This window comes from Prenolepis imparis, unplaced genomic scaffold, assembly GCF_030444845.1.
Source record: "Prenolepis imparis isolate NDT839.2.m4 unplaced genomic scaffold, iyPreImpa1.0 SCAF_11, whole genome shotgun sequence".
Taxonomy (NCBI): Eukaryota; Metazoa; Arthropoda; class Insecta; order Hymenoptera; family Formicidae; genus Prenolepis; species Prenolepis imparis.
In genome coordinates this window covers 3,538,906-3,562,663 of record NW_028141169.1, presented here as the reverse complement: position 1 = coordinate 3,562,663, position 23,758 = coordinate 3,538,906, and the positions used below count along the sequence as shown (strand labels likewise).

General features: G+C 35.2%; 1 protein-coding gene across 1 annotated transcript in view; it reads right to left on the bottom strand.

The window, feature by feature from the left end:
* Window positions 1-353: 353 nt before the first annotated feature.
* Window positions 354-23,758, bottom strand: part of LOC145942405 (aristaless-related homeobox protein) — a 120,676-nt gene continuing 97,271 nt past the window's right edge. Inside the window, exons 3-4 of the mRNA XM_083049087.1 lie at window positions 14,073-14,118; window positions 354-3,639 (exon numbers count right to left, since the gene is read on the bottom strand). Coding sequence (XP_082905213.1) covers window positions 3,058-3,639; window positions 14,073-14,118 — 628 coding nt within the window. The 3' untranslated portion in view covers window positions 354-3,057. The remainder of the gene's footprint in view (window positions 3,640-14,072; window positions 14,119-23,758) is intronic.

The window sequence follows — 23,758 nt, the reverse complement described above, 5'->3', positions numbered from 1 at the left end:
CGTCTAATTTTGGGTTAGTCAAATTTAGGCACAAAAAAAATTTATGTTTGACATAACAGTCAAGTGTATTAAATGTGATTAATTCGAATTTTAAATAATTCTAATTTTTAATTTATATTTTGCTTTACGCATGTGGCTCTCTTTAATAATACAAATAAATTATTATCACATAAAAAATCAATAACCGAACGTTCTTTTAAGTAGAAATATTGAAACATTTTCGCTAAAAAAATCGACGCTAAATTTATTGTAGAATTTATGAATGGAAGAGAAATTCAGAAAAAATTTATAAAAAAACTAAGCTTATCAAATTAATCTTTGGTGACAAAAGGATCGCTTAGTAAAAAAATGCGTTTGTTTTATCGTAGTCATTTATTCATTGCAAAGAAGGAATAAGGAGGTAATATTAAGATTAAGTACACAATGCACGTGGCTGTTTCGGTTTGAGAAATAAGATAGGTAGAGCTTGATAACGTTGTCTTTTCACTCTCGATTTCGAACTCGATCGTAATATTCGCGTGAAAGACAGATTATCACACTCGACATATCTTTTGTGCGCTCGACACATTGTCATAGATTGTTACGGTTGTCGCTTAAATTGAACGAGATCAATGGCGTGTCGAGAATCTCTCTCTCAACGAAGAAATTGAAAGTGAGAACGCCGTCGAAAAGTAGCCGGGGTCGTCGATATGGCTACGTATTGTTTATTGTACATTATGCAAAATGGGACAGGTAATTGTAAGGCCTTGTTAAAAATGACATGCAGATCGTTTACAATTATTTACAGGCTGGCTTACGCGCTAAGTATGCTTATGCAGCTGTAAAATCTATAGCAATAGCGTAGAATATCTCAATTGTAAATGTAGAAAGTATATATAGATTTATATATATAAATAGTATCTTTCTTTTCTCTCGTCTCTCTTATCTATTAATATGTATAACGTGTCGTGTAAAAGTAAATAAAACTACACGCTTCACGCGATTTTCAATCAGCGTAATCAGCAACGAAGTGTATGAGACCATTTCAATCGCGACGGAAAGGACCGTATTTCTCTCCGAATATTTTCTGTTTTATAAAAATCGCCTCTTTTCTTGTGCTTTTAGTCATTAGTCTCTAAACTTTAAACTCTTCTGTCATGATGTCGAATAATTGCCAAGTGGACGGACACTTTTCGATGATCTTTAGATAAGGATCACTTTAGAATCGCGAGAGAGCCACTGTCGTTCTCTAACGAGAAGAGACCGACATAGTTTACATGGCTCTTAATTAGTCCTAGCAGATTCAAGAAGCAGCTACAAAATCTTTATTTGTCTGCAAATATCTAATTATTTTTTATACTTTTTATTTATATTTTCATCAATTTTATATATATATATTTTTTTATAAATTTTTTTTGTGTGAGTACAACATTAAAATTATAATTATAAATTTATAAAATCTTGTACGCAGATATTTTTTATTTAGACTTTAAGTAGAAAATGAGCTGACATATTTTTCAATACGAATATATATGCAAATTATATGTATAAATATCATCAATATAATCATATAAATATAAATTATATATTTTTTTTTATTGATTATATTTCAACAAGATAATTATTTTGATTCCATCACAGTTTGAAACTTGATCCTGCTAGGATTAACATCTGTTTCACATATATTTATCGATCAGCATTGCGTTAGGCTAATATCTCACATGTCTTGCAACTTTGTCGAATAGCTTATGAAGTTTCGTGGAAAATTTTTTTTCTACGCTAAACATTCTTAGCGCGTCCTTGATATAAATTCATCGTATAATATATGATATACTAGCCTTAATAGAAACTGACATGATTACCGATTATGCAAGCTAATTAGAAAACTTACCTTTTGATGCGTGTGAAACAGATTCAAGCGATATACATAAACGTGTGCGAGGCCCTCGATTTGCAGTTCTATTAGTTTCCTCGCGCATACGGAATATTGTATAACTATACAGTACGGTGTATAACACATGAGTAACGGTAATTTTACTCCTTTTATTCATGCTGCACGTATTCCTATTACCATCGGTTTCGCGTTATAGTTATGATGTTGTGGATAATGGTGAATAATGAACAAAAAGGAATTCACGGAATCACATCACAATTTTTTTCTATGATGTATAAAAAATTAATAGATTTGCATCACGATAAATTTTTTCCAAGTAAACAATGACAAGAAATAGTTACAATTATTTTTGTTTGTCTATTTTCTTTTTATAAATAGATTTTTTTGCAAATGCGATTGACATGACTTGCATGAAATTGAAAAATTGATTAGAAATCGCACTTTGAATATTAAGCAAATGATTCGATATAAAAGATATTAATTTTGATCTTAATTATATGTGAATGAAAAATGTTGCAGATTTGAGAATTTTGATTATGCTAATAATTTCTCATTGTCAATTTTCTTGCGAAATTCTATCGCTGTAAAAAAATTGAAAAAACGTTGAAATCGTATTATAATTTCGACAAGAGATTCTCTGGCGGAAAAACGAAAATTATCACATGCTTTTTACGATCCACATCATTTTATCGATATTAAAAAATTGCTCCGATCGACAAACGTGCTTTACATCCGCTATATACAGTTTCGTTGCTTATCAATATGATTATAGTCTTCATTTATCACGAAATCATGATCGCATATGCTAAGCTCATCGCGATAATCGATAACAGATCGACCGAAAAAGCATTCGAGATCAGAATCTGGCCAATGTAACATTACACATATACTATATGTGATTTAAAAATATCATATATAATTAAACATCGCATTTTCTGCATTTTTATATAACATTCGACTAAAATATGTGCTTTGATATTTTTTTATCCGAATCGCGCGTCACGTTGGACAAATTCTGATTTAAATGTTACTAAGAAAATCCCATCAATATCGAGTTCATTCTCTCGACTCAATCTGCCGATATATTTTTTATATAAAATCTGTCCGGTCCCGCCGATTCACGACCGTCCAAAATCGACTTACGGATTCGCGCTTGCTGACTTCCGCATTTAATCCGGGACGTTTCAACTTATAAGGTCGCCGTTCTTACGCGACATCTCCAGCTGCAGCTCGTACTCGCGGGCCCTCAGTCTGAGGTTGGCGATGCTGTTAGTCCTCCTGTCGATATCCGGTAGACCCACGCTGCCCGTGGGCGAGCTCTGCGGCGAGGTGGCCGTCGGAGGAGGCGGGGGTGGCGGCGCCACCGAGGGATGCGGCAAGACAATCGCGTTTGGGGGCGGCGGCGGCGGGGGTGGCGAGCCGCGCACCAGTTTGGGCCGCTGCGCCGCCGATATGTTGGCCAACAAACTTTGAAACGAGGCGGCGGACGTATAGGACAGGGGTATACCCGGCGGTAGCAACGGCGGCGGGGCCCGATGATAGGGATGAGCGTAACTACCGGGGAGGACCGGGCCGTGACCCGCCAGCGTCGGGTAGCGAAAGGCGTCGAAGGGCTTCCTGTGGGGAAAGGTGACCAGGTGGGCGAAGGGGTTCGGCAAGGTCGGCGCCACGACCGCCGACGGTGGTGGGTACGGTGTGTAGGGATGCGCCTGGGGCCCGACCTTCTCCTGTTTCCGCCACTTGGCCCGTCGATTCTGGAACCAGACCTGGAACACATGATGAACGAGCGGTCTGATTAGGCGCCGTGTCGTTCGTGGAAGGCTCTTGGCAGACGATAACGTCGGAGCCCGGAAGGATTCCTTCCGAGGCCTTCGGAATCCTTCGTGTTGCGCAATCCATATTTCGAATGGCAAAAAACGATATTGGTGATCAGCTGTTTAGCTGCGGATGCATAATTCGCATTTTTTTACGATTAATCTTTTTCATAATGCAACGCGCTTTCCGGTATATAAATACTTTTATAGACGTGAAAAATAATTGAATAATATTTTTCAATGTTAAAAAAGTTTTCTATGATACAATTTTCAAATACAACAAAAGAATAAATAAAATTTGAAATTTTTATTATACTTGCAGCATTCGAGATAAATTTTTTATGAATTTGTTAAATTGTGTAAAAGAGAAGATTTAATTATTTGAATATACAGTCGTTTTTTTTTATAACTAAAATAAAATTCTTTATTTTTTTTTTAATAAGAATCGAATAATATTTGTTATATTTTTAGCACTTAATGATATCTCATATTGACAATTCTGTATTATGAGTCTATGCATATAATGTGATCTTCAACTATTAGCAGCGAAAAAATAGTGAAATAGTGAATATAGATTGTCGATGAAAAAGTCGTTCTTCCAATTTCAATTCTGGGTTAGGAAAGTAGTAGATACTTTCTTCCTTGGAAGTTTATTGAGATGATCTGCGAGAGTTTGAATTCCGGTTACATATACAGTGACGGATTCTTCCCTTTTTCGGGAAGGTAAAGAGTAGCGTATCATTAAAAAAAACGTCGATGCTTCAAAGAAACCGAACATTGCTGCGAGGCACAGCTCGTTCGCATCTTTTCTTCTATATACCTTCCTTTCTCTCTGTTTCCTCTTTTGTCGTCCTCGTTTGTCTACCTGAATTTTACGTTTCTGCTCGAAAATAACCAAAATATCGGTTGTCGTAAAACCGTTACGTTAGCAATCGCTTGGCCCACTTTTCATTTCTGACAACTCGAAATATCCGGAATTGGTGCGTGTAAAGATCAATTTTTGATGCATATATTTTTGTAAATGAAACACTGCGATAACTCTGAGAGAGCCACATTAATAATATGATATTAATGTTATACAATGAGAGCTTCTTCGGCTTTTCATCGTTTAAATGACGATTTATCTGCACACACAATATGTAATATTCAATATTTTATTTTGACAAACATAGTTTGTACGAATAATGATATAAATTATAAAAAAAGCATTTTCTTTATCAGTAATTATCAGGATTAAAAAAATTTATAGTTTTACATGAGTTCTAAAAAGAATTTTGCCTTTTAAAACTAAAAAATATTAATTAAGCTAAAATAAAGACAACCGGACACCTATATCTATAGATATTGAGATGAGACGCTAGTCGATTTTTGAGAATTATATTTATTCTAAAGGTATATCTTATCGAACGAATCTCCTTCGAGTTTTAATTAGTTAAGTCATGTATAGTATCGCGCGCGCTATTAGAATGAAGTTGCCGATGTTTGTAGTGTCAGTCATTACCGAAACGCCGCGAGTACCAGGCAGTTCGAACTGCGTCCCGCTGTGATTAATTATAATTAGTAAGCATAATCGTTTCTAACCTTTGTATTGTAATATTTATCAATCGCATATCATAATTTCAACGTTCATATATAGTTATAATTGTTCGAAACGCATATTTTGCGCGCGCGAATGTGTTGCGATTCATATCCATCCCGTTAATTCTTACATATTTACATTTGTATCATGTATTGTATGTTATAATGCGAAATAATAAGATTGCTCTAATGTGTATGTATTTTATTTGTTACAGGTAGCATTGCTGATAAGCTGCGCGCGAATTTGACTGCGTGATTCGCGAGTGTCGAACGGACTTTGTGCGATTATAGTTTTCGGTTTTCGCATCGTTTTTTCTCATTTCGCAATGTACGCGAAATACGCGTGCGATTCACGCGTCGCGTCGGGAGTGCCGTGTAAAGTATCGGGCGATCGTAATTATTCGTGTTTTCGCGAGTGTCGTGCTACCAAGAGAGGACCAAGAGAGGAGGAGGAGGCCCAGGGAGGCATCGGGCGACATCGGGACAACTGGGAGGTATGCAAAAAATAAATATATAATATTTATTTTAAGAAACACCCACATAATTTTTGTTATATTTTAAGTATTTCTCTATATATGTATTTTATTTGTTACAGGTGCGGTATTGCTTCGCGCGATTATAGTTTTCGCATCGTTTTTTCTCATTGCAAGTGCAATGCGCGAAATACGCGTGTGACTCACGCGTCGCGTCGGGAGTGCCGTGTAAAGTTTCGCGTGTCGGGAGTGCCGTGTAAAGTGTCGGGCGATCGTAATTATTCGTGTTTTCGCGAGTGCTACCCTGGACCAAGAGAGGAGGAGGAGGCCCGGGGAGGCTGCGGGCGACAGCGGGGCAACTGGAAGGTATGCAAAATAATAACATTTTTTAAAACTATTGTTTATGAGATTCGATCGTTTCTAGACTTTCAAAACAACGGTGTATGTATACACACATACACAGACACACACAAATTTATATACATAATTTGAATATTTTGTTTTCAGATCAATGTGCTGTGCACTACAACTTCGCTACACTTTGCACGTATCGGTGAGTGAGAAATTGTTTATTTTGTAACATTAATATATAGCGGTATTTAAGAGAGAATTTAAAACTTTGACATATGTATATGTCAATTATCACGCATGATTATTTTTTCAATGTGATATAAAATTTTTACGTTTTTTATAAAATCATATAAACAAGAAAATAACCAAATGTTAAATATTAATATTGAAAAGTATTTATTATGTTAAATATTTCTACAAATCTTTTTGTTGTTTACATAATGCTGAAAATATGACAATATTGTCGACCTCTTCTATGACTTAAATATATTCATAAAATTATGCGAACAAAGCGGAAATTCTAAAATCTAACAAAATCTAGTTTTGATAGTCGTTTAAATGGAAAATGACAACTATCGCGAACGAACCTTTCGTTATGCGCGTCCGCCGGATCCCCAGCGCATTCCATTCCATTTCATTCCAGCGAGACTTCTCCGAAGAGACCTGAACATCTAATCAGTTCAGCGGAAGTTCGCTCCTTTTCGTTCTTTCGTCAGTCTCATATCTTTCTCTTCTTTTCTCTTTTTCCGCCGCTTTTTCCTGCCACGTTTACCATCCTACCTCTGGTTGTTAGGTCGATTTTATGCCGTGCGCGGATTCAACCGAACGCAAATAACGTATCGCCGATTTCGTTTTAATATCAAGTCGCGGGGAGAGAAAGAGAAGAGGAGAAAAAGAAAGAGAAAGAAATATCTCGTGATAGATTGCAATGACGAGTGATTTAGGACAACAACAATTCAACTTATCCAATCTTTCCGCGCGCGAACATCTGCCGCGATTCCAGCGACATTTTTGTATCATCGTGTTTTTCTTGTGTAGAATACGACCGTAGAGTATAAACGCGCGGCTCGTTATGTCATATATTCGAGTGGAACTTTTCAAGAAGTAACTGTCTATCCTGAAAACTATCCGGGATCTTTTATCGTTTCCGGTGATTATTTTCGTAAAGAGATGTTTCGTATTACCGCTTGAAGAGTGCGACTCTCGAGATACAGATTACAGCGAATATTTCTCGTTGAAGAATCGTGCAAACGGTTCTCCACCTTTTACAAAGTTTCCGCGTTCTTTAAATGCAGTTTTAACTATTTAGGAATCACTGAATTTTAATTCACATCATTCATTGCATGAATTCTATTCTTCTACAATCATTTATATTTTTTAATATATATTTTTATATATTTATTTATATATGTATCTTGTTTTTTAATCATATTCGCCTTTTAATTAGTTATATTTTTAAATCTGTCTTCAAGAATATCTTCTTTAAAACAAGATAATAATTATTATTATCATCAAATTATTCTTTTTAAAAATTGACAATTTTTTTTACATGAATTATACATTATATATATATTTTTTTATATCTTTTTTATTTTTATATTTATTCTTACTAGAGAGAAATGTATAATTCTCTGACTTTCGCATTAAAGCAGAAGAATCGAATGACGCGTCACGTAGATAGAACGTAGATAGCGATACTAGAAAATGATGTCTCTCCTTTTCATTCTCTTCATGAGGTCGCGTAATAGACGAGACCTTACAAGGCTCGCCTGTTTTTCCCATGTACGAGGAGAGAGATTCGCCTCATTTTCCATCGGCATTCGCGGGATTCTCGCGCCGAATTAGACGGCTATATACGTGTTTCATATTGTCGACTCCGGTTCTCGGCAGCATTACGAGTTTGGGAATCAAAAGTACCGCCGGGAGATGTAGACACTCCCAATACGGTTCGTCACGGTGCGGCCTCGTCATCGCGCGGTCGAGGATAAACGTGTGCCCCATGACTCTGCGATTTGATGATCGGACTCGGTCATCGGTTCACCAATGCTACGAGTGCATCTCGTGAGAGAGATCCGTGGATCTCTCTTCTAGTAATCTTTCGGTGCCGAGAAAATGATTTTGATCAGTTTGCTCGATCTCAAATTCCGTATTCAGATAAGATTCGCTTACGCGATTTCGCTTTTTATAACTTATTACTATTACGAATGCGTTTAAAAAAATAACGGTATCTCGAAGTAACACATTTAATATTGTTAGCGATTTTTAAAGTATGAAATTTAAGATATAATCTCTCCATATTAAGACTCATTTTTATCTGAAAAATTCTTGTTAATGATATATTTAATTCATCATACACGTATAGTTGATAAATTTGACGATTTGAACTACACAGAGAGAATTTTCTCTTAGAATTTATTCTGAAAATCATGGTAATCGTGGAACAATATGGTATGGAAAGAATTTTATGAGAATTTCTCTGATTAATATTTATCACAATAAAAATAATATCTATCACAATGAAATATAAAACATGTTTTATATTTTATTGTGATAGATATTTTTATTATGATAAATATTAATCAGAAAAATTCTGATAAAATTCTTTCCATACCATATTGTCCCACGATTACGATTTTCGGGATAAATTCTACGAGAAAATTCTCTCAGTGTAGACATCGCGCTCCTAATAATTTTTAAATCAATAATTTGGCAAGTAGCAATCCACGATGAATTGAAACGCGAGATTTACGGTTGCGCAATAATTGATTACATATCCGAAACTTATATTTCGATTTTTGTGATTCGAAGAAGAGGCAGACGTACGCGCGTTCCGCGAGTGCCGCCCGCTCGTCTTGGAATCTCACCTAGACACAGAAGAGATTAGAGACCCCTGGCATCGTTAGGATAAAAATGGGGAAGGGGGGAATCTCGGGTGCCAGGACCCCCCACGGTGAGCAGGATTGCCCCCAGCAGGGCGCTAAACATCTCCGACTCTCGGCTTTTAAAACAAAACGCAACCACGTCGCCGCCGGAACCTAGTCGTTTCGTGCTTAATCGTGCCGCATTAATTACACGAACGCCGGGTATGTTCGTTTCTTCTGCTTCTCCGCTTCAATCTTTTCCTCTTTCTCTCTTTGGCCGACAAACAAGATTCTCCCGCGCCTTCGACATGCCATGTATAGATACTTCCTCGAGCGAATCGCGTTCTTCGAACTTTTTCAAACTTAGTGACTGTAATTGAAAACTTGATATAAAAAAAGTAAATGCTAAAAATAAAAGTCTCACTTTTGTATATAGGTATATATTTAATATTTTATGCATATTTAAAATTATCTTCTAAAATTTATTTTTTTATTTAATATTTTATCTTTATTGTTTTTATTTATAAAATAGAAGACTTAGAAACAATAACAGAAAAAAAATGAGAAGTAATTTTGATTAATTAATTATTTAATGTCAACGTTATACAGATATATATAAATAAATATTACTTTAATTCATTTTAACAGATTTTGTTAATAAAATTTTAATGTGAATGTATGTTGTATATGTGAAACTGATGTTTCATTTTATGCGTCAAAATTCATAAATTATTAAAAGTTTTTTATTTCTAATAATTCTATTTTTGAATAGTTTCAATGAATACACACATTCATTTAAATTTGTGAACATTTATAAAATTATTGCTCAAAATTAATTTTATTAAATAATTTTTTAGCATAAACTCATTTTATTTTAAGTTATATTAAATATTGTGATTAATGCATTAATAAATAAATTCGTTGTGTGGAAATCAATTAATGAAAATAAAGCAAATATATATATTTATTTTAACCAAAAAGTCCGGCAATCTTTCTCGTGCTGGCGGAGAGAAAAAGGTCTTAAGTAAAAAAAATTCCAAACTCGCGGATAAAAACGCACACATTTCAAGCGGACTTATTCCACTCGTTTGTCGATTGCCGAACTTGCTGTGAAATCGGTTCGGGGAAACGCAATGTCTCGCATGTGTGTTTCGAAAGACAGATGTCGAACTAAAGGTGATATTTTTATATATATATCCGCGTAATTCCAGTTTTATTTTTGCGCAAGAATTTCCTTGCATAGCAGAAGTTCGCGACTTGTCGATTATCTCGTCACACTAGGGGAGACCGTAAAAATAATTAATCGCCGACGCTGCAACAACCGATAATCACTTTGCCTAATAGCAATCTGTTATTCATGCGAGCGACAGGTTTCATCGGCAAACGGGTCTGCGAGACGGAACGTTCATTATTCATCGAGCCGTGCAAAAAACTCGTACACTCGATTAATAGTCAAATCAAGAGCTGGGAATATGTTTGCTCGAGAATTAGCGTTTTTTAAATGGACGCGTCGCGCGCAGAGATATTTTCACATATAAACGTTTTAATTTTTAGTCGAAATGAAATATTTTTCAATTTTGTAAATGTGATCGAAATATAAAGAGTATATATTTTGTTTTGGATATTAGCATTGTTTAAAATTCGAATTAACATAAAATAGCTGTATCGAAGTATATATTCGCATGAACTTTTCCTCAATATGCAACGAGCAATATATGCAATGCTTCTATTTATAGTATATGTTTATCGCATAAATGCGATTAAGTGTGCGGTGATCCGCGATCATCCGGGGTCGGGCGCTATTCTTAATCTAATTTAGTCTTTTTTACATAATTAATGTGCATGTGGGATGTTATGCACAGTATTTTAGTTTTTAAATTTACTTGTTACTCATTATATGAAGATTTTATTCAATGTTATCGTTTAGCGTTAAATGCACGCCGCTATCTTTAACGTCTCTACGTAAAGAAGGCATCCTATCCTCAAACGAGATATACCGCGTATTTCATGAATTATTAATGATCGCCAATGATAGGTCATGTATCCTAATTTTTGCGCGTTGATGCGCACGGGCAAAGCGCTCAGCGTCGAAAAAAATCGCACCTCATCCACGTCGATTTATTTGTCATGCATATTAATGGCGCAGCTGATGGACAAGCGGCGACTGAATCGCCCGACAATCTAATTTTCGCGCGTTAAGATGAGCGAATAGAAATTTGTGGCGTTCACTGAAGTCGTTTCTTATACCGCTCACAAACAGGTTTCTCTAATATATATATATTTGGTAATAAATTATGAACTTACCGTTAATTATTTTTTAACGGAATCTAATAAGCTTAATTATTTAATTAATTAGAAATTGAAATATAATTAGATGATAAGATCTTATTTTTTAAGCTAAGTTAATTTTAAAAAACATAAAAATTCACTAATAAATTAAAATAAAAAAATAATAAAATATTTAATATTGAAAATTGAAGATTTATTCCATGCAATATATTTGAAGTCTATACTGGACTTCGTGTCCTTTGAGTGACAGTTCCACGCTAAAGAGTTAAGGACACCGCGAATAAGTGCGCCTAATTCCCTGAAATGTTTTCGTAAACCAACACGCATAATCTCGCTCCGTTACGACCCTGAAAGCAATTGACACCTATCGCGATTGAAAAGGGACGCGTAGCTTCGCGCAGTCAGCGAGACGAACGACGCAAGGTCTCTTTCTATACAGGGATTCCTGAAAATTATTAACGCCATAGCGAGAAATTACGGCAGGCGTGTCATTCCTCTGGGTGAAACAGTGGTTCTCATCGCGTGCGCGTTGTCGCGGATAATTCCCGGCCCATCGGTGATGAATCGCCGATTCGCGGACGGTGACGGATTTGCAAGTATAATGAAAAGTATCGGGTTAACGTTAAAGCTGTTGTACTCTCACGGTGCGAGGGAAATAATAAGAAGATCGTGTAAAGACGCGCGAGTGTGCGTGCCCCCCGAGTCAACAAGGGATGAAGAGCTTGTAGGACGGAGCGAGAGGAAAATATACGCGCGCGGGCCGATTGAGAAAAAGAAAAAGAGTCAGTAAGTAAGTACCGGGAATAAATTAAACTAATTGAGCAAATTAGCCAGCTGTTCACGCAACTATGGCATACAGACACGCTCTTCTCGGCCAGTAAGAAGCCATCGTCGTCACGCAGAAGACGTGAACTCGCGCGTTCCTTCGAATAAGCGAGAATAACACAAATCCAACACGCGGAAAATAAAAAATTAAACGCGTAAATGGCAATAAAAATAAGCAAAATAGATATTATCACTAATGAGCCCCTAACTTTTTTGCACATAATATTATATATATCTTTCCAAGTAGATCTTCACGTGTACAGATTCGGTTTAAAATATTACATGTGCAGTTATATTTGATATAACTAGCATTATATGATTTTTTTATTAGAAGAAAAGACAAAAAATATATGCTTATCTTCTGTGTTATGTTGTGATATTTTATTATCACGAGGTTTTTGTTGAACTTTAAAAACATATTACGGATTGTTTGCGTCATTTTTTTATAGCTTTCCAGTTCTTGTATGATCATGATTATATGTATGTGCACAAAAGACAAAACATTATAATAAATGCCTTGATCATCGAGCGATAATAATAATGCGAAATGTAATAAAAATGTAATAAAAATGGGTGGGAATTGAAGATTAATCGAATGATTGTTATTCAAATATTTAAATCGTATTCGAATCTTATAATTGCTGTTTGAACGCGATTGTACATTATCACAATTTAATTGTGGATGTGCGATACATATTTTTAGTATTAATTAATCGGAAATGTGTTTCTCTAAAGATCGATTTACGATACTATTCAGTGTTGCGTATTACAAGAAAACAATTTCCTGTGTTCATTACCGATAACGAGATCTGTAGTATTATCAATTGTAATGTATTTTCGCATAATAATATATACTACTCTGTTGCTAACCTCTTTCTTTACAAGTCGAGTAAACTATTAATATTAATAATAAAGTTAATAAGTGTATTTAACAGTTCGATAATTACTGACGTCAATACTTGGAATTAGCGTCGATGATAACCGCGATAGTAGAAATCAATTATGTTTAATCATATTCTTGTGTCATAAATAATTATCTGTTTATATATGCACAATTATTTTTTATCATTATTTAAATATTCTAATAATGTAGATAAGTGTCTTTAATGTATCGCTATAGTTTTTTTAACATTATAGGTAATTTGAATGTTCTAATGAGGATAATTGTCTGCAATAATTTTTTTAGCGATAATGAGCACTTTGAAAAAGATTGAAAAGTGAATAATTAAAAGACTCATGGTCGACGACTTTTATATTGCACGAAGGGTATAGCGTTTCGCCATACGGGTAGGAAGGCAAATTACACACAGTTGGGGATACGTGACCGCACGGAGAACTTAAGTAATTCTTGAGTAATTCTTCGCGCGCGTTCGCGGGGCTTCGAAACTATTATCTAAATGAAATGTCAGAGGATACGAGATAATTGTCGTTACGCAAGAGATGCGCGATCGCGCATTATTTTCACCTTCGCGCCAAAGAAGACGCCTCTAGCCACATTATTACTACAAATTATTATACCTCATTTTTTCAACCGACAAAGTTTGACGCACGTGGCTGCTTATTATTAAAATAATTTCTAAGTTACGCCACAATATGCCACACAATACGTGTACTAAGACATTAACCAATTAATTTCAGTTTGCTTACATTACTTTTAACTAGACATCAAAGTTTTTATTTATCTATTTTTTTTTGAAGAAATACGCCTTAAGGAAGATTTCAATATTTTTCAAATTTGAACAAACTTAGGTAATCCATTTCAACTTTTATATTCAATTTTTTTAGTTTTTTTTTTTTCATATAAGATTCTATAAAATAGTTTTCTGTATTTTATATTTTCTTAGGTTTGAATAATAAACTGCAAGAAATAATTAAAGATCACAAAATATTTATATATTGGGAATAGAATTAGATGTTTAATAATCGCATCAGAAATGTAAAGTGACTTTACATCTATGCTGTTATTTACTATTCTGTTTTACGCAAAACAAAATAAGATTCTACTGACCTGTATCCGTGCCTCCGTCAGGCCGATCTTCATGGCAAGCTCCTCCCTAAAAATAAAAAGGAAGGCAATCATTAACACAAGAAAAAGATATCAAGGCTGCTCGTAGCCGCGGGCTTATTTGCGCGTGCGAGTTATTTGATTTTGCTATTGTGATAAACGCGAGTTAAGAAAATCGAGCTTTTAATCAACTCAAATATTCTTATTATTCTACATTCCTGAGTAATAGTAAATGATAAAATTGCCATTTTTAATAATTTTCTGATAATCGTTAAATAAATATACATATATAACTGCGATGAATAAATCTGATGTTATAGAAGTCGGCCAATAGAGCCAAGCGCGAAAATTAATTTTTTTAATTTTTCGGAACAGTATCTCTTGGTTTGAGATCACTGAGTTCCATTTGATTAATTATCAATTAACCTCGTACTTACAATGGAAAAATAGGCGAGAAAAATATAGGTCCGAATTTTTCTCGCCTATTTTTCCATTGTAAGTACGAGGTTAATTGATAATTAATCAAATGGAACTCAGTGATCTCAAACCAAGAGATACTGTTCCGAAAAATTAAAAAAATTAATTTTCGCGCTTGGCTCTATTGGCCGACTTCTATAACATCAGATTTATTCATCGCAGTTATTTAGTAAATATTGAGAGCCGATAAAAAATATTTCTTAAAATATACATATATTACTTTTTTTTAACGACTTTATAATTATTAATCTTATTGCTGGAATATTATTGTGTCGTGTCTTGTTTCACAAACTGTATTTGCTTTATTTAAAAATTTATTAGATGATTTATATTTAATGTTTGAAAAGTTTTGATTATATTATTTTTTGTTTTATTGAATTTTTCTTATGAATAAAAGCTCTTTAGTTGTATCTGTAACAGTTTAGTTGTATCTAGTTTTGTTAATTGTATTATTTCAATTTGATATTATTTTATATATTTTCCGTACTTTATTGGATATCTTATATTATATTGAATATCTATTTTGAATAATACATATATGCTCTTAGAAGACTAAATATAAACTTTATAATATTGAAATGGGCACATTTTTTTCTCTTTTTCTCTTTTATCTTACGTAATCAAATGTATATCTAAATTTTTGATCAGGAGTAATGGAATAATTGCAATTATAATTATTATCTCTCCTGAATATGAGTATTGAGTATTTATTATTTAAAACTCGATGTATATAATTCGGCAGAAAAAAAATAGTTTACTTGTCTTTTAATAGCGTTGGGGAATAGCGGTTACCGTCTGACCTCGTATCATATCCGTGAGAAAATCGCAGAAACCGTTCTGCGAAATAGCCGGTCTGTCTCGTAAACACGCGCGCGTTCATTACCTTAATTAGTTTTGCATTCGAAGACAGATTAACCGCATATAACGACGCACGATGGGAATTAATTGCATTATGGATCTCGCGGCATTATGTGTGATTTTCCGTCCGATTGCTACCTGCACGAGCCGTCGTGACGAGAGCTATTAATATCTATTACGAGATGATCAGAATCCGTGGTTGCCGCGTCAGATAGAATTCTCATTTTATGTAGGTGACTGTTGCCCCCCCTCTCAAACAGACGGGTACTACGAATACGATTATCCGTGACTAATTGACCGGACTCGCGCAGCAGTAATGGCAAATAATTATTAGCTCGTATGATATTTTACATAACGTTGATCTTGTCATAGGCGATGCCGATCGTTTTCTTTCCACTTGATCGAGTTTCGCATCCTTCGCTCGCGGGCGCACATTACACGATGTCTGCACGTACTACAAGACATTTTTCCGCAGGAATATATGTTTTGCCTCATTTAGAATGTTCTTCTTATCGTCGTTTAGAAATCTCAAGCGTATACAGCTATTGGATTAAGAAACTATTGATTAAGAAAGATAAAGAACGCGTTTCCAAGTATCGAGGAATTAATTTATAAATGCAAACCTCTAATTTGAACCCACGATAATTCAAATTAAATTACTTATTGAATATATTAATATGCATTACTAATTAAAAAGTGTCGCATTCTGTCACGTTACGTTCTGGATGCGGAAGCATATCCAGAAGAGGAAGAGAGATAAAAAGATTTTTCGCGCTTTGATGTAAAGATGTATATCTCTGTTAAATATTATAACCATAATAAATTTCATAAGAATAAAATTATAGAGATAGCATTATAACTGTTTTTAAGAAAAAAAAAAGAAAGAAAATTGATAATCATCAAACTTTAATATCATTGAATATTTTTTGGTTAATTTATCTAGACTAATCTATTGCTTGCAGGATATTTTCAGTAAAAATAATAACCTGTAGAAGCCGCTTTTCATATGATTCCGGAAATTGTGCGAACACATTTTCAATTTTTTTTCTGTAGAACGAGGTAAACCCGAAGCGCGAAGAAATCACATTACAAAGCGAAACGCAAATCTGAATTGTATGACGGGGGTTTCAATAATTTATTTCGCGCGTCGAGGATTCATTCATTCCGGAAATATTCCCGATTTTCGCTGTTGTTGCACTAAAGGGATCAGACGCGGCGGCGATCATGCAATCGGCGAATATATCCGGCGGCGAGTAGAGAAAGACGGAAGCGAAAAAAGGAAGAGAGAGTGAATCGGGCAGTGAGACACCCCGTCGGGCGTCTCTCATCTCGCAGGCAAATTGCCCAGATGTTCCACGAAATCGCGAAGAAATCTCGGTGATTATGCCGCGCACAGAAGCTCCCGCGTACGATCGCCCGAATCTCGTGTTTAGGAGTGCATTTCAGACGGTAGCTTCCAAAATTACAGGGATTTCGGCGTGAGTTCGCGGTCCACAAATTCGGCTGCTTCATCTCCCGTCGATTTTATTATCGTTCGCTCACCTGATTTCGTTGCATCCCGTCTAAGATCACATTCTTCCGATCGGTCCTTTGAATAAAGAACCTTTCAAATCGCATTTTTATTTTATATCGTTGTATTTTAACTTTAAAGCAGCGTCATTTTACAATTATTAATCACGAGGAAATAATAGTATAATATATATGTATTGTGTGAACGTTTTATATATACATATATTATGCAGTAATTATATATAAAATAATATATATATATATATATATAAGAATTGCAATTTGACATTCGAATTCGTCAGTTTGAATTTATCGAAAATTTCGGTATGAGTTCGATTATTAACAAAATGTAATGGAGAGATGTTTAGCCATTGATTAATCGTCCAAAATGATTTTCATCGTGTATCGACCGGTAATTGCAAAGCGTATTCACATCGTCAAATCATTTTGACGGCCCATACTCGGGCTTATTGGAGGAAACGTAACTAGAAGACGCGCGTTCGTATATAGCCACGGTACTCTCTGATTACCCGTTGTCGTGCGCTAATGACTACTCTGGCGAACATAGTTGCAGACGGTAATTCGTACCTGCTACCAGGCGGCTCGGCTTCGTTTTCAATGAAACGCCGAGTATGAAAGCGCGCACCTATCAGCTTCTTCTCACGAAAAACAGGCTCGCGCGCCGCGTATATATACGATAAAATTACGTATACGTGGTTTCTCTTGCCCGTTGTCTACATATGACTCACGAATGAAATACGAATGAATACCGTTGGACGGGACGGTAGTTACATACCGATCAAAATAAATCTTCGGACGTTACACTAAACTCTTCCGCCTACGACTATTTTAAAGATAACATAAAATTTTAACATACTTTTCCCCCATAACATAAAATCATAAAAAGCTATTACAAAAAAAAAAAAAAAAAAAACAGTTGGAGATTTTATATTATAGACGTGCTTTTATATCTAAAATTCTATTGTGGCTCTCCCAGGATGAGGAATATGACTTGTACCGCTGTTCCGTTCAGCGACTCTAGTGTTTGATTTATCTCGTAATCTTTGCGTAACTTTTCTGATCATTCGAGCACGATATAATCTTTATTAGATATGTGCATTACACGCATGGGTTGCGCAAACGCGAACGAAACGCATACCATCGAAGAGACGGACGAGGCTCAGGCACCTTGGGGGCCTACAAGTAATAATAATTTAGCCTTTCCCTTTTTCTCTCTCCAGGCGCGTTCTCGCCAGCGTCCTTCTGGATTTAATAAGATCACGAAATTTCGCGGTTAGACGGACGTCCCTAATTATACCCGCCGTTCACCGAGACTCTCGGTTACCCTCGATTCGCGTATCGTTATTATATGTCTCTCTCCTCTAACTCTCTCGTCCACAATGTGTCCTTGCCATGGGAAATGCACGGGCTTCGGAAAAATCGCGAGTTGCTTCTATATGCAAAGATTAGTCGTGTATTTGCGACTTAATGAGAAATACGAGACCGCGATGAACTTTGCGCAATTTCGTTTCGAAGATCAATTCGCTTGAAATCTCTGTCGTATACAGACTCCTCTAGAATTCAATAAGAAATATCTTTATTATTAATCTGTAAATTTTATTGCAATGCAAATTTTATTTAAAATTAAGTGAAGTGTAAGAAAGATTTTATGTTACGTTTTTAATTCTCAATTTATTAAAACTCGAAGTTATTAATCTTTTGACATATATTTGATAAGGAGTAATCAAACTTTTTGCGTATTTATTAAAGAAAATCTATTAAAACTATACGCGTGAAAGAATAAAAAAATAATAAATATAGTGAATATTTGATATAAAATAATATAAAATAAATTAATTAATTCTAAAATATAATATATTATGAAAGAGAGAAAGAGAGAATTATTATCAATATTTACATAAAAAATAAATATGTCTATATAAAAAAACATTAAAAGAATATTTTATGTACAATATTACAATGCTACTAAAAATGTTATATATTTGAATTTAAAAAAACCTATTCTCTCTCATCTCGTATTATGGAACACACAATTGCACCTAACACGCGCGTTACGTTCACACGCGTTGCAAAATAAAACGTGACTAATTGTCGATTAATTGCATCAACATGATAATTACAGCTCTCTTTAGAATCCGGTTCCGCGGTTTGTTATGCGTTAAATTTCGCGTGAAGTTTACCAGAGTTTTCAAGATTTGGCGAATATATTATTTCGCGCGAATAATTCGCAGTAAAAAAATCATTCGCAGTAAAAAAACCATTCTTAGAATCTATTGCGACTGCTGAAAGGAAGTCCTTCCTGTTCTGTCCCGGGCAACGTTGCAAAGCTATAGCAATCGGATTGCGAGGCGCGAATGGATTTGCCATTTCGCAACCGCACAGTAGTATAACGCGAAACCCACGACCGGCATCAAAAGAGGCCGCTAAGTGGATTAAAGGCGAGTTTCTTCGTCATCTTCTTCGTCTAGAGCTCTCTATCTCTCTCTGTCTACCTTCTTCCTTTGCTACTCCTGCCGCGGCATCCTGCCGTTCTTATTTGTTCCTGTCTCGGCACGGAGTCCTTCGCTGCAACCGCGCTTCGTCAGAAGTCACGGATGAAAGAAGATAATTTACTTAACTTAGGTTTAATCGTGTTTGCGCGCTTATTTATTCGCGTCGTTTGCTTCAACAACATTTGGATTTAACGCGCTTGAAATTTAATTCGATGACGAAATGATAGTGGTTAATCACAATGTTTCAAGTTGCAATTATTTTTAATGTATATAGAGGTATATTTTTCTTTTGCAGAGAATATATTTTTCGTATTATTTTTTATTTATAAGTGAAGCTCGCATAAACATAATCCACAAAAAATTTATATTTCTATGGAGAAATTACTTTTAACTTAATTGTATTAATTAATATTTAATATTAAAAAAAAATTTTTTTTTTGTTCAGGTACAAGCCAAATTATAGTACATATATCTGTTAATGCTATTGAGTATCTATTATATTACTTTTCTATAGACACTAAAATCGCTATTATAGATATCATGCTAATGTTAAGCGTGACTCTTCGTATGTCCCTATTTTAACATTTTATTTTTATGTAATTCAGAATCGATTCTTTTTTTTCTTTTTTAATCCGTATGTAGCAACGATTATGCTATGCATATACGGCTCGCGTCTTGAATATACGCGTACTGCAGAAATTATTATCGTTGAATGCGAATCAAGTCGAGTTAGAGAAAAAGATAGATTACTCATTGTAAGATATAAGAATGAACAAGTGAGACAGGAGAGATCGGGAATGTGCGCGCGGGCGTATGTTTGATATTTGCTGGTGTGAGCAAGAGGCTTGGCGCGCGGGTAATTTAAGTAATTACCGCACAATTACATTATCTAATTAACCCCGGAGGTCGGAGCAATCGTCAGTCGCCGCGGCGGCCGTGATTGTCCCACTTGTGGCGCAATCGCAATTATTATTGTTTAACACGCGCGGTACAAAATTCGTTGAATTTGCAAAAATTCGCAGAAATTTGCGCAGAGCTGACAAGAAAAACTGACGGTTTTAATTTTCTCTTATTGTCTTTAAACAAGTATTTTAAATAAAGAAAATCATATAAATAAACAATGACAAATTATTATTATATACAGTATAATTTTGTTAAAAAAATATCAAATATCGCGAAGTCATCTTTTGCATGGATAGAATCACAATTATTATTAATTAAACAATTATAGACACATATTGTTGCTTAATCGATTCCTAGAAGATCATAGTCGTAGAAGTATTCTTTTTCTTTCTCTTCCTCTTATTAATTCTCGTTATCTACCACAAGACTAACTAAAGCCACGCAATCGTTTCTCATGATCGACGATTGGCCCGCGGGCCTTACACGCATTTTTTTCCAAACTAGAGGGGTCCTCTATCTAGTTTTACATTTACCTTTTCTCTGAAATAATGGCGAGTCACCGGTATCATTCTTTTGTCATAATAAGTTATTAATACGACAGCAATTGTCTTGTCATGGCACATCCGGAACGGTCCGAGTCACGAAATCTGTCGCCCTAGGGCGAAAAGTGTTTTTGTGTAATTTAAGTTTGATGTAAAAATCTTAGTTTTTTTGACTGTTTGATAAACAAAGAGTTAAAATTCTATTTAAGTAACATGAATCATTAACGAAACTTAATTGATAAATAAAATTACAATGACTTTAATGGCATACTTTTTTTTAAAATAATAATCCGCACGATTTATATTAAATTAAATTTACAGAGTTCTTTTATTTTTCATTCCGAATTTTTTAATATTTATGTAATTGTTCATGACATATTTTCGAAAATGGATTAAAAAATTATGATAATGACATATGACATATTCGCTACGTGTGATTAAAGTGGAATTAATAGCTGTTAGTTATAAAATCTAATACATACACACAATGTATTATATTATACGCATATTATAATTCGTGTCCATTGTTACCGTCGCATTGAATAAACAAGACTTCGAATTTATCTCGGCATTAAATCACATACCGCATTTATCTTTATATAGTTATATCTTTATTTGCGTAAGCCGATACATCTCGAGATAAATATGAAATAACAAAATACTTTTTAATTACTTACAAAATAGTGATATCAACATATGATAAAACAAAAATTACTTTAATTGTCTTTAATTAATGTCGATTGCTATCTTACTGATAAATATACTTATGTAAGTATAACTTCTTGCAGTGTAATTAAAGAGACGACTAATGTGCAATTTATATAGATAAAATTTACATTTGTATTAATACTAAATAGATAATAAAACATAGAAAATTAACAAGTAATAACTACATGAATAGAGGTCAAGTTTCGTTATGTAATTAGTAAAGATGCCAAGTTAATATTGAGACCATCAATTTTTTTGGCAACGATATAATATCAGAAACGCATAAAACGAAATGTGTATGATACAAAGCATAAAAAGGGTCTTAAAAAAATCAAAATGATACAAAGTGGCAAGAGGTTCATCCATAAAATATATACTTCTACAATCAGGATATCACGAACGAGATTTACGCACACATAATCATTACCTGTGACATGCCGAAAAGATGACGCGTCGTCGAAATTTGAGCCGCGATAATAAGCAACGCCCGAAGCTCTTTGCTTTTCTTACACATCGTAAAGGGAGGCGCGCAGTATCGATAATGTTTAATAACGAATCACGCCGACCGGACGAGTAATTCGCACTGACGAGGAGTGACAAGCGGCTTTTGCTGCTCGCATTATTCCGGAGCGGGATCCGCGGGATCCGCGGGATCCGCGGGATCCGCGGGGCCGTATTACCAACCGCCACCTTTGTGAGGAGCGAGGCGAAAGAGAGATGCCGGTAGCTGGCTGCGTAATGCGTGCGTAATGCGCGCTTAATACGCGTACGGCGTGGAGAGCCAATTACTGATTGGCCACACTACCGCCAATCGGATGAGGGATGGACCTTGGGCAAACCTGTACTCTTCGCTCTCCTTTGCACTTCGCGAGACGAGGAGGCCCTTCGTCCTCCTCGACAACGGAGTCGTCGCGCCGTTTTCGAGGATGTCGAGGAAGTAAAAGAAATATCTTTTAATAATGTGAATTTGGATTAAAAATAATTAGAGCAAAACAAATTATCAACTTTTATTGTATATATAAAAGAAGAATGCCGCGTGGCATTTCTATCGTATAACTTGCTATGCGTGTTATTAGTCCAAACATTATTCTCTCGTGATAAACCAATGATTGATCGAAAACGAAATGAAAGCGGTATCGAATTTACGTCGTTGATTAACGTGACGGACAAGAGATCCAATGCCGCTTCCGTGGACCCTATACGCAGCAACAGCGTCCACTAATTAACTCCGGAAGGCACTAATCTTATTTGTTGAGAAACGAATAACGGGTCGGCAGCGTTTCTAATCGATCTAATCGGAGCATGACTCGCCGTCGGCCGATTAATGACAGGAGAAGTTGCGGGACACAAGCGAACGGCAGGGCCAGAAGATGGCTAGAGAATCGCGGTGATGAGAGGGTGAAGGGAAAGAGAGGACGCAAGAAGTGGAAGGAGGGGAAGCAGAAGAAGAGACCGCTCCGTAGAACTGGTTCCGTTCCATGGATCACTGGAAACAATCATCCTTATTAAACTCACCACTGGCCCACCCCGCGCGGATATAAAGGCATCCTTCGGAATGATTTACTGAGAAGCGCGTCGCGCGGCCCTTTGAACAGGTGGATCCCTCGAAACGCGACGCAAACCGACGATAAATTTTATGGATTCACCATGTAGATAGATTGAGAACGCGCGCGACGGGGGTGGCCGCTCGCGATTCCGCCGAGTCAGCTTTTCGGAGCGAATTCGGGATTAAATAGCGGTTGATCAAGTAATTAAGAACTGGAGAATCATTTAGGAATTTTGTTATGACTAGTTCATTTTTTCATCATTTGGATTTGTACACTGAAAGAATTTTCTCTTAGAATTTACCCTGAAATTTATGGTAATCGTGGGACAATATGATATGGAAAGAATTTTATGAGAATTTCTCTGATTAATATTTATCACAATAAAAATAATAATATCTATCACAATAAAATATAGAATATATTTGATTAATTTTACTAAACTGCATAATAAAATTAATCAACATTTTATATTTTATTTTTTATCCATATCATATTGTCCCACGATTACCATGATTGTCAGGGTAAATTCTAAGAGAAAATTCTCTCTCTCTGTGTATAATTAAACTGAAATAATTTGGCCCACGTTGATACATTTTTTATAATGAAAAAATAATATCGATAAAAATTCACAA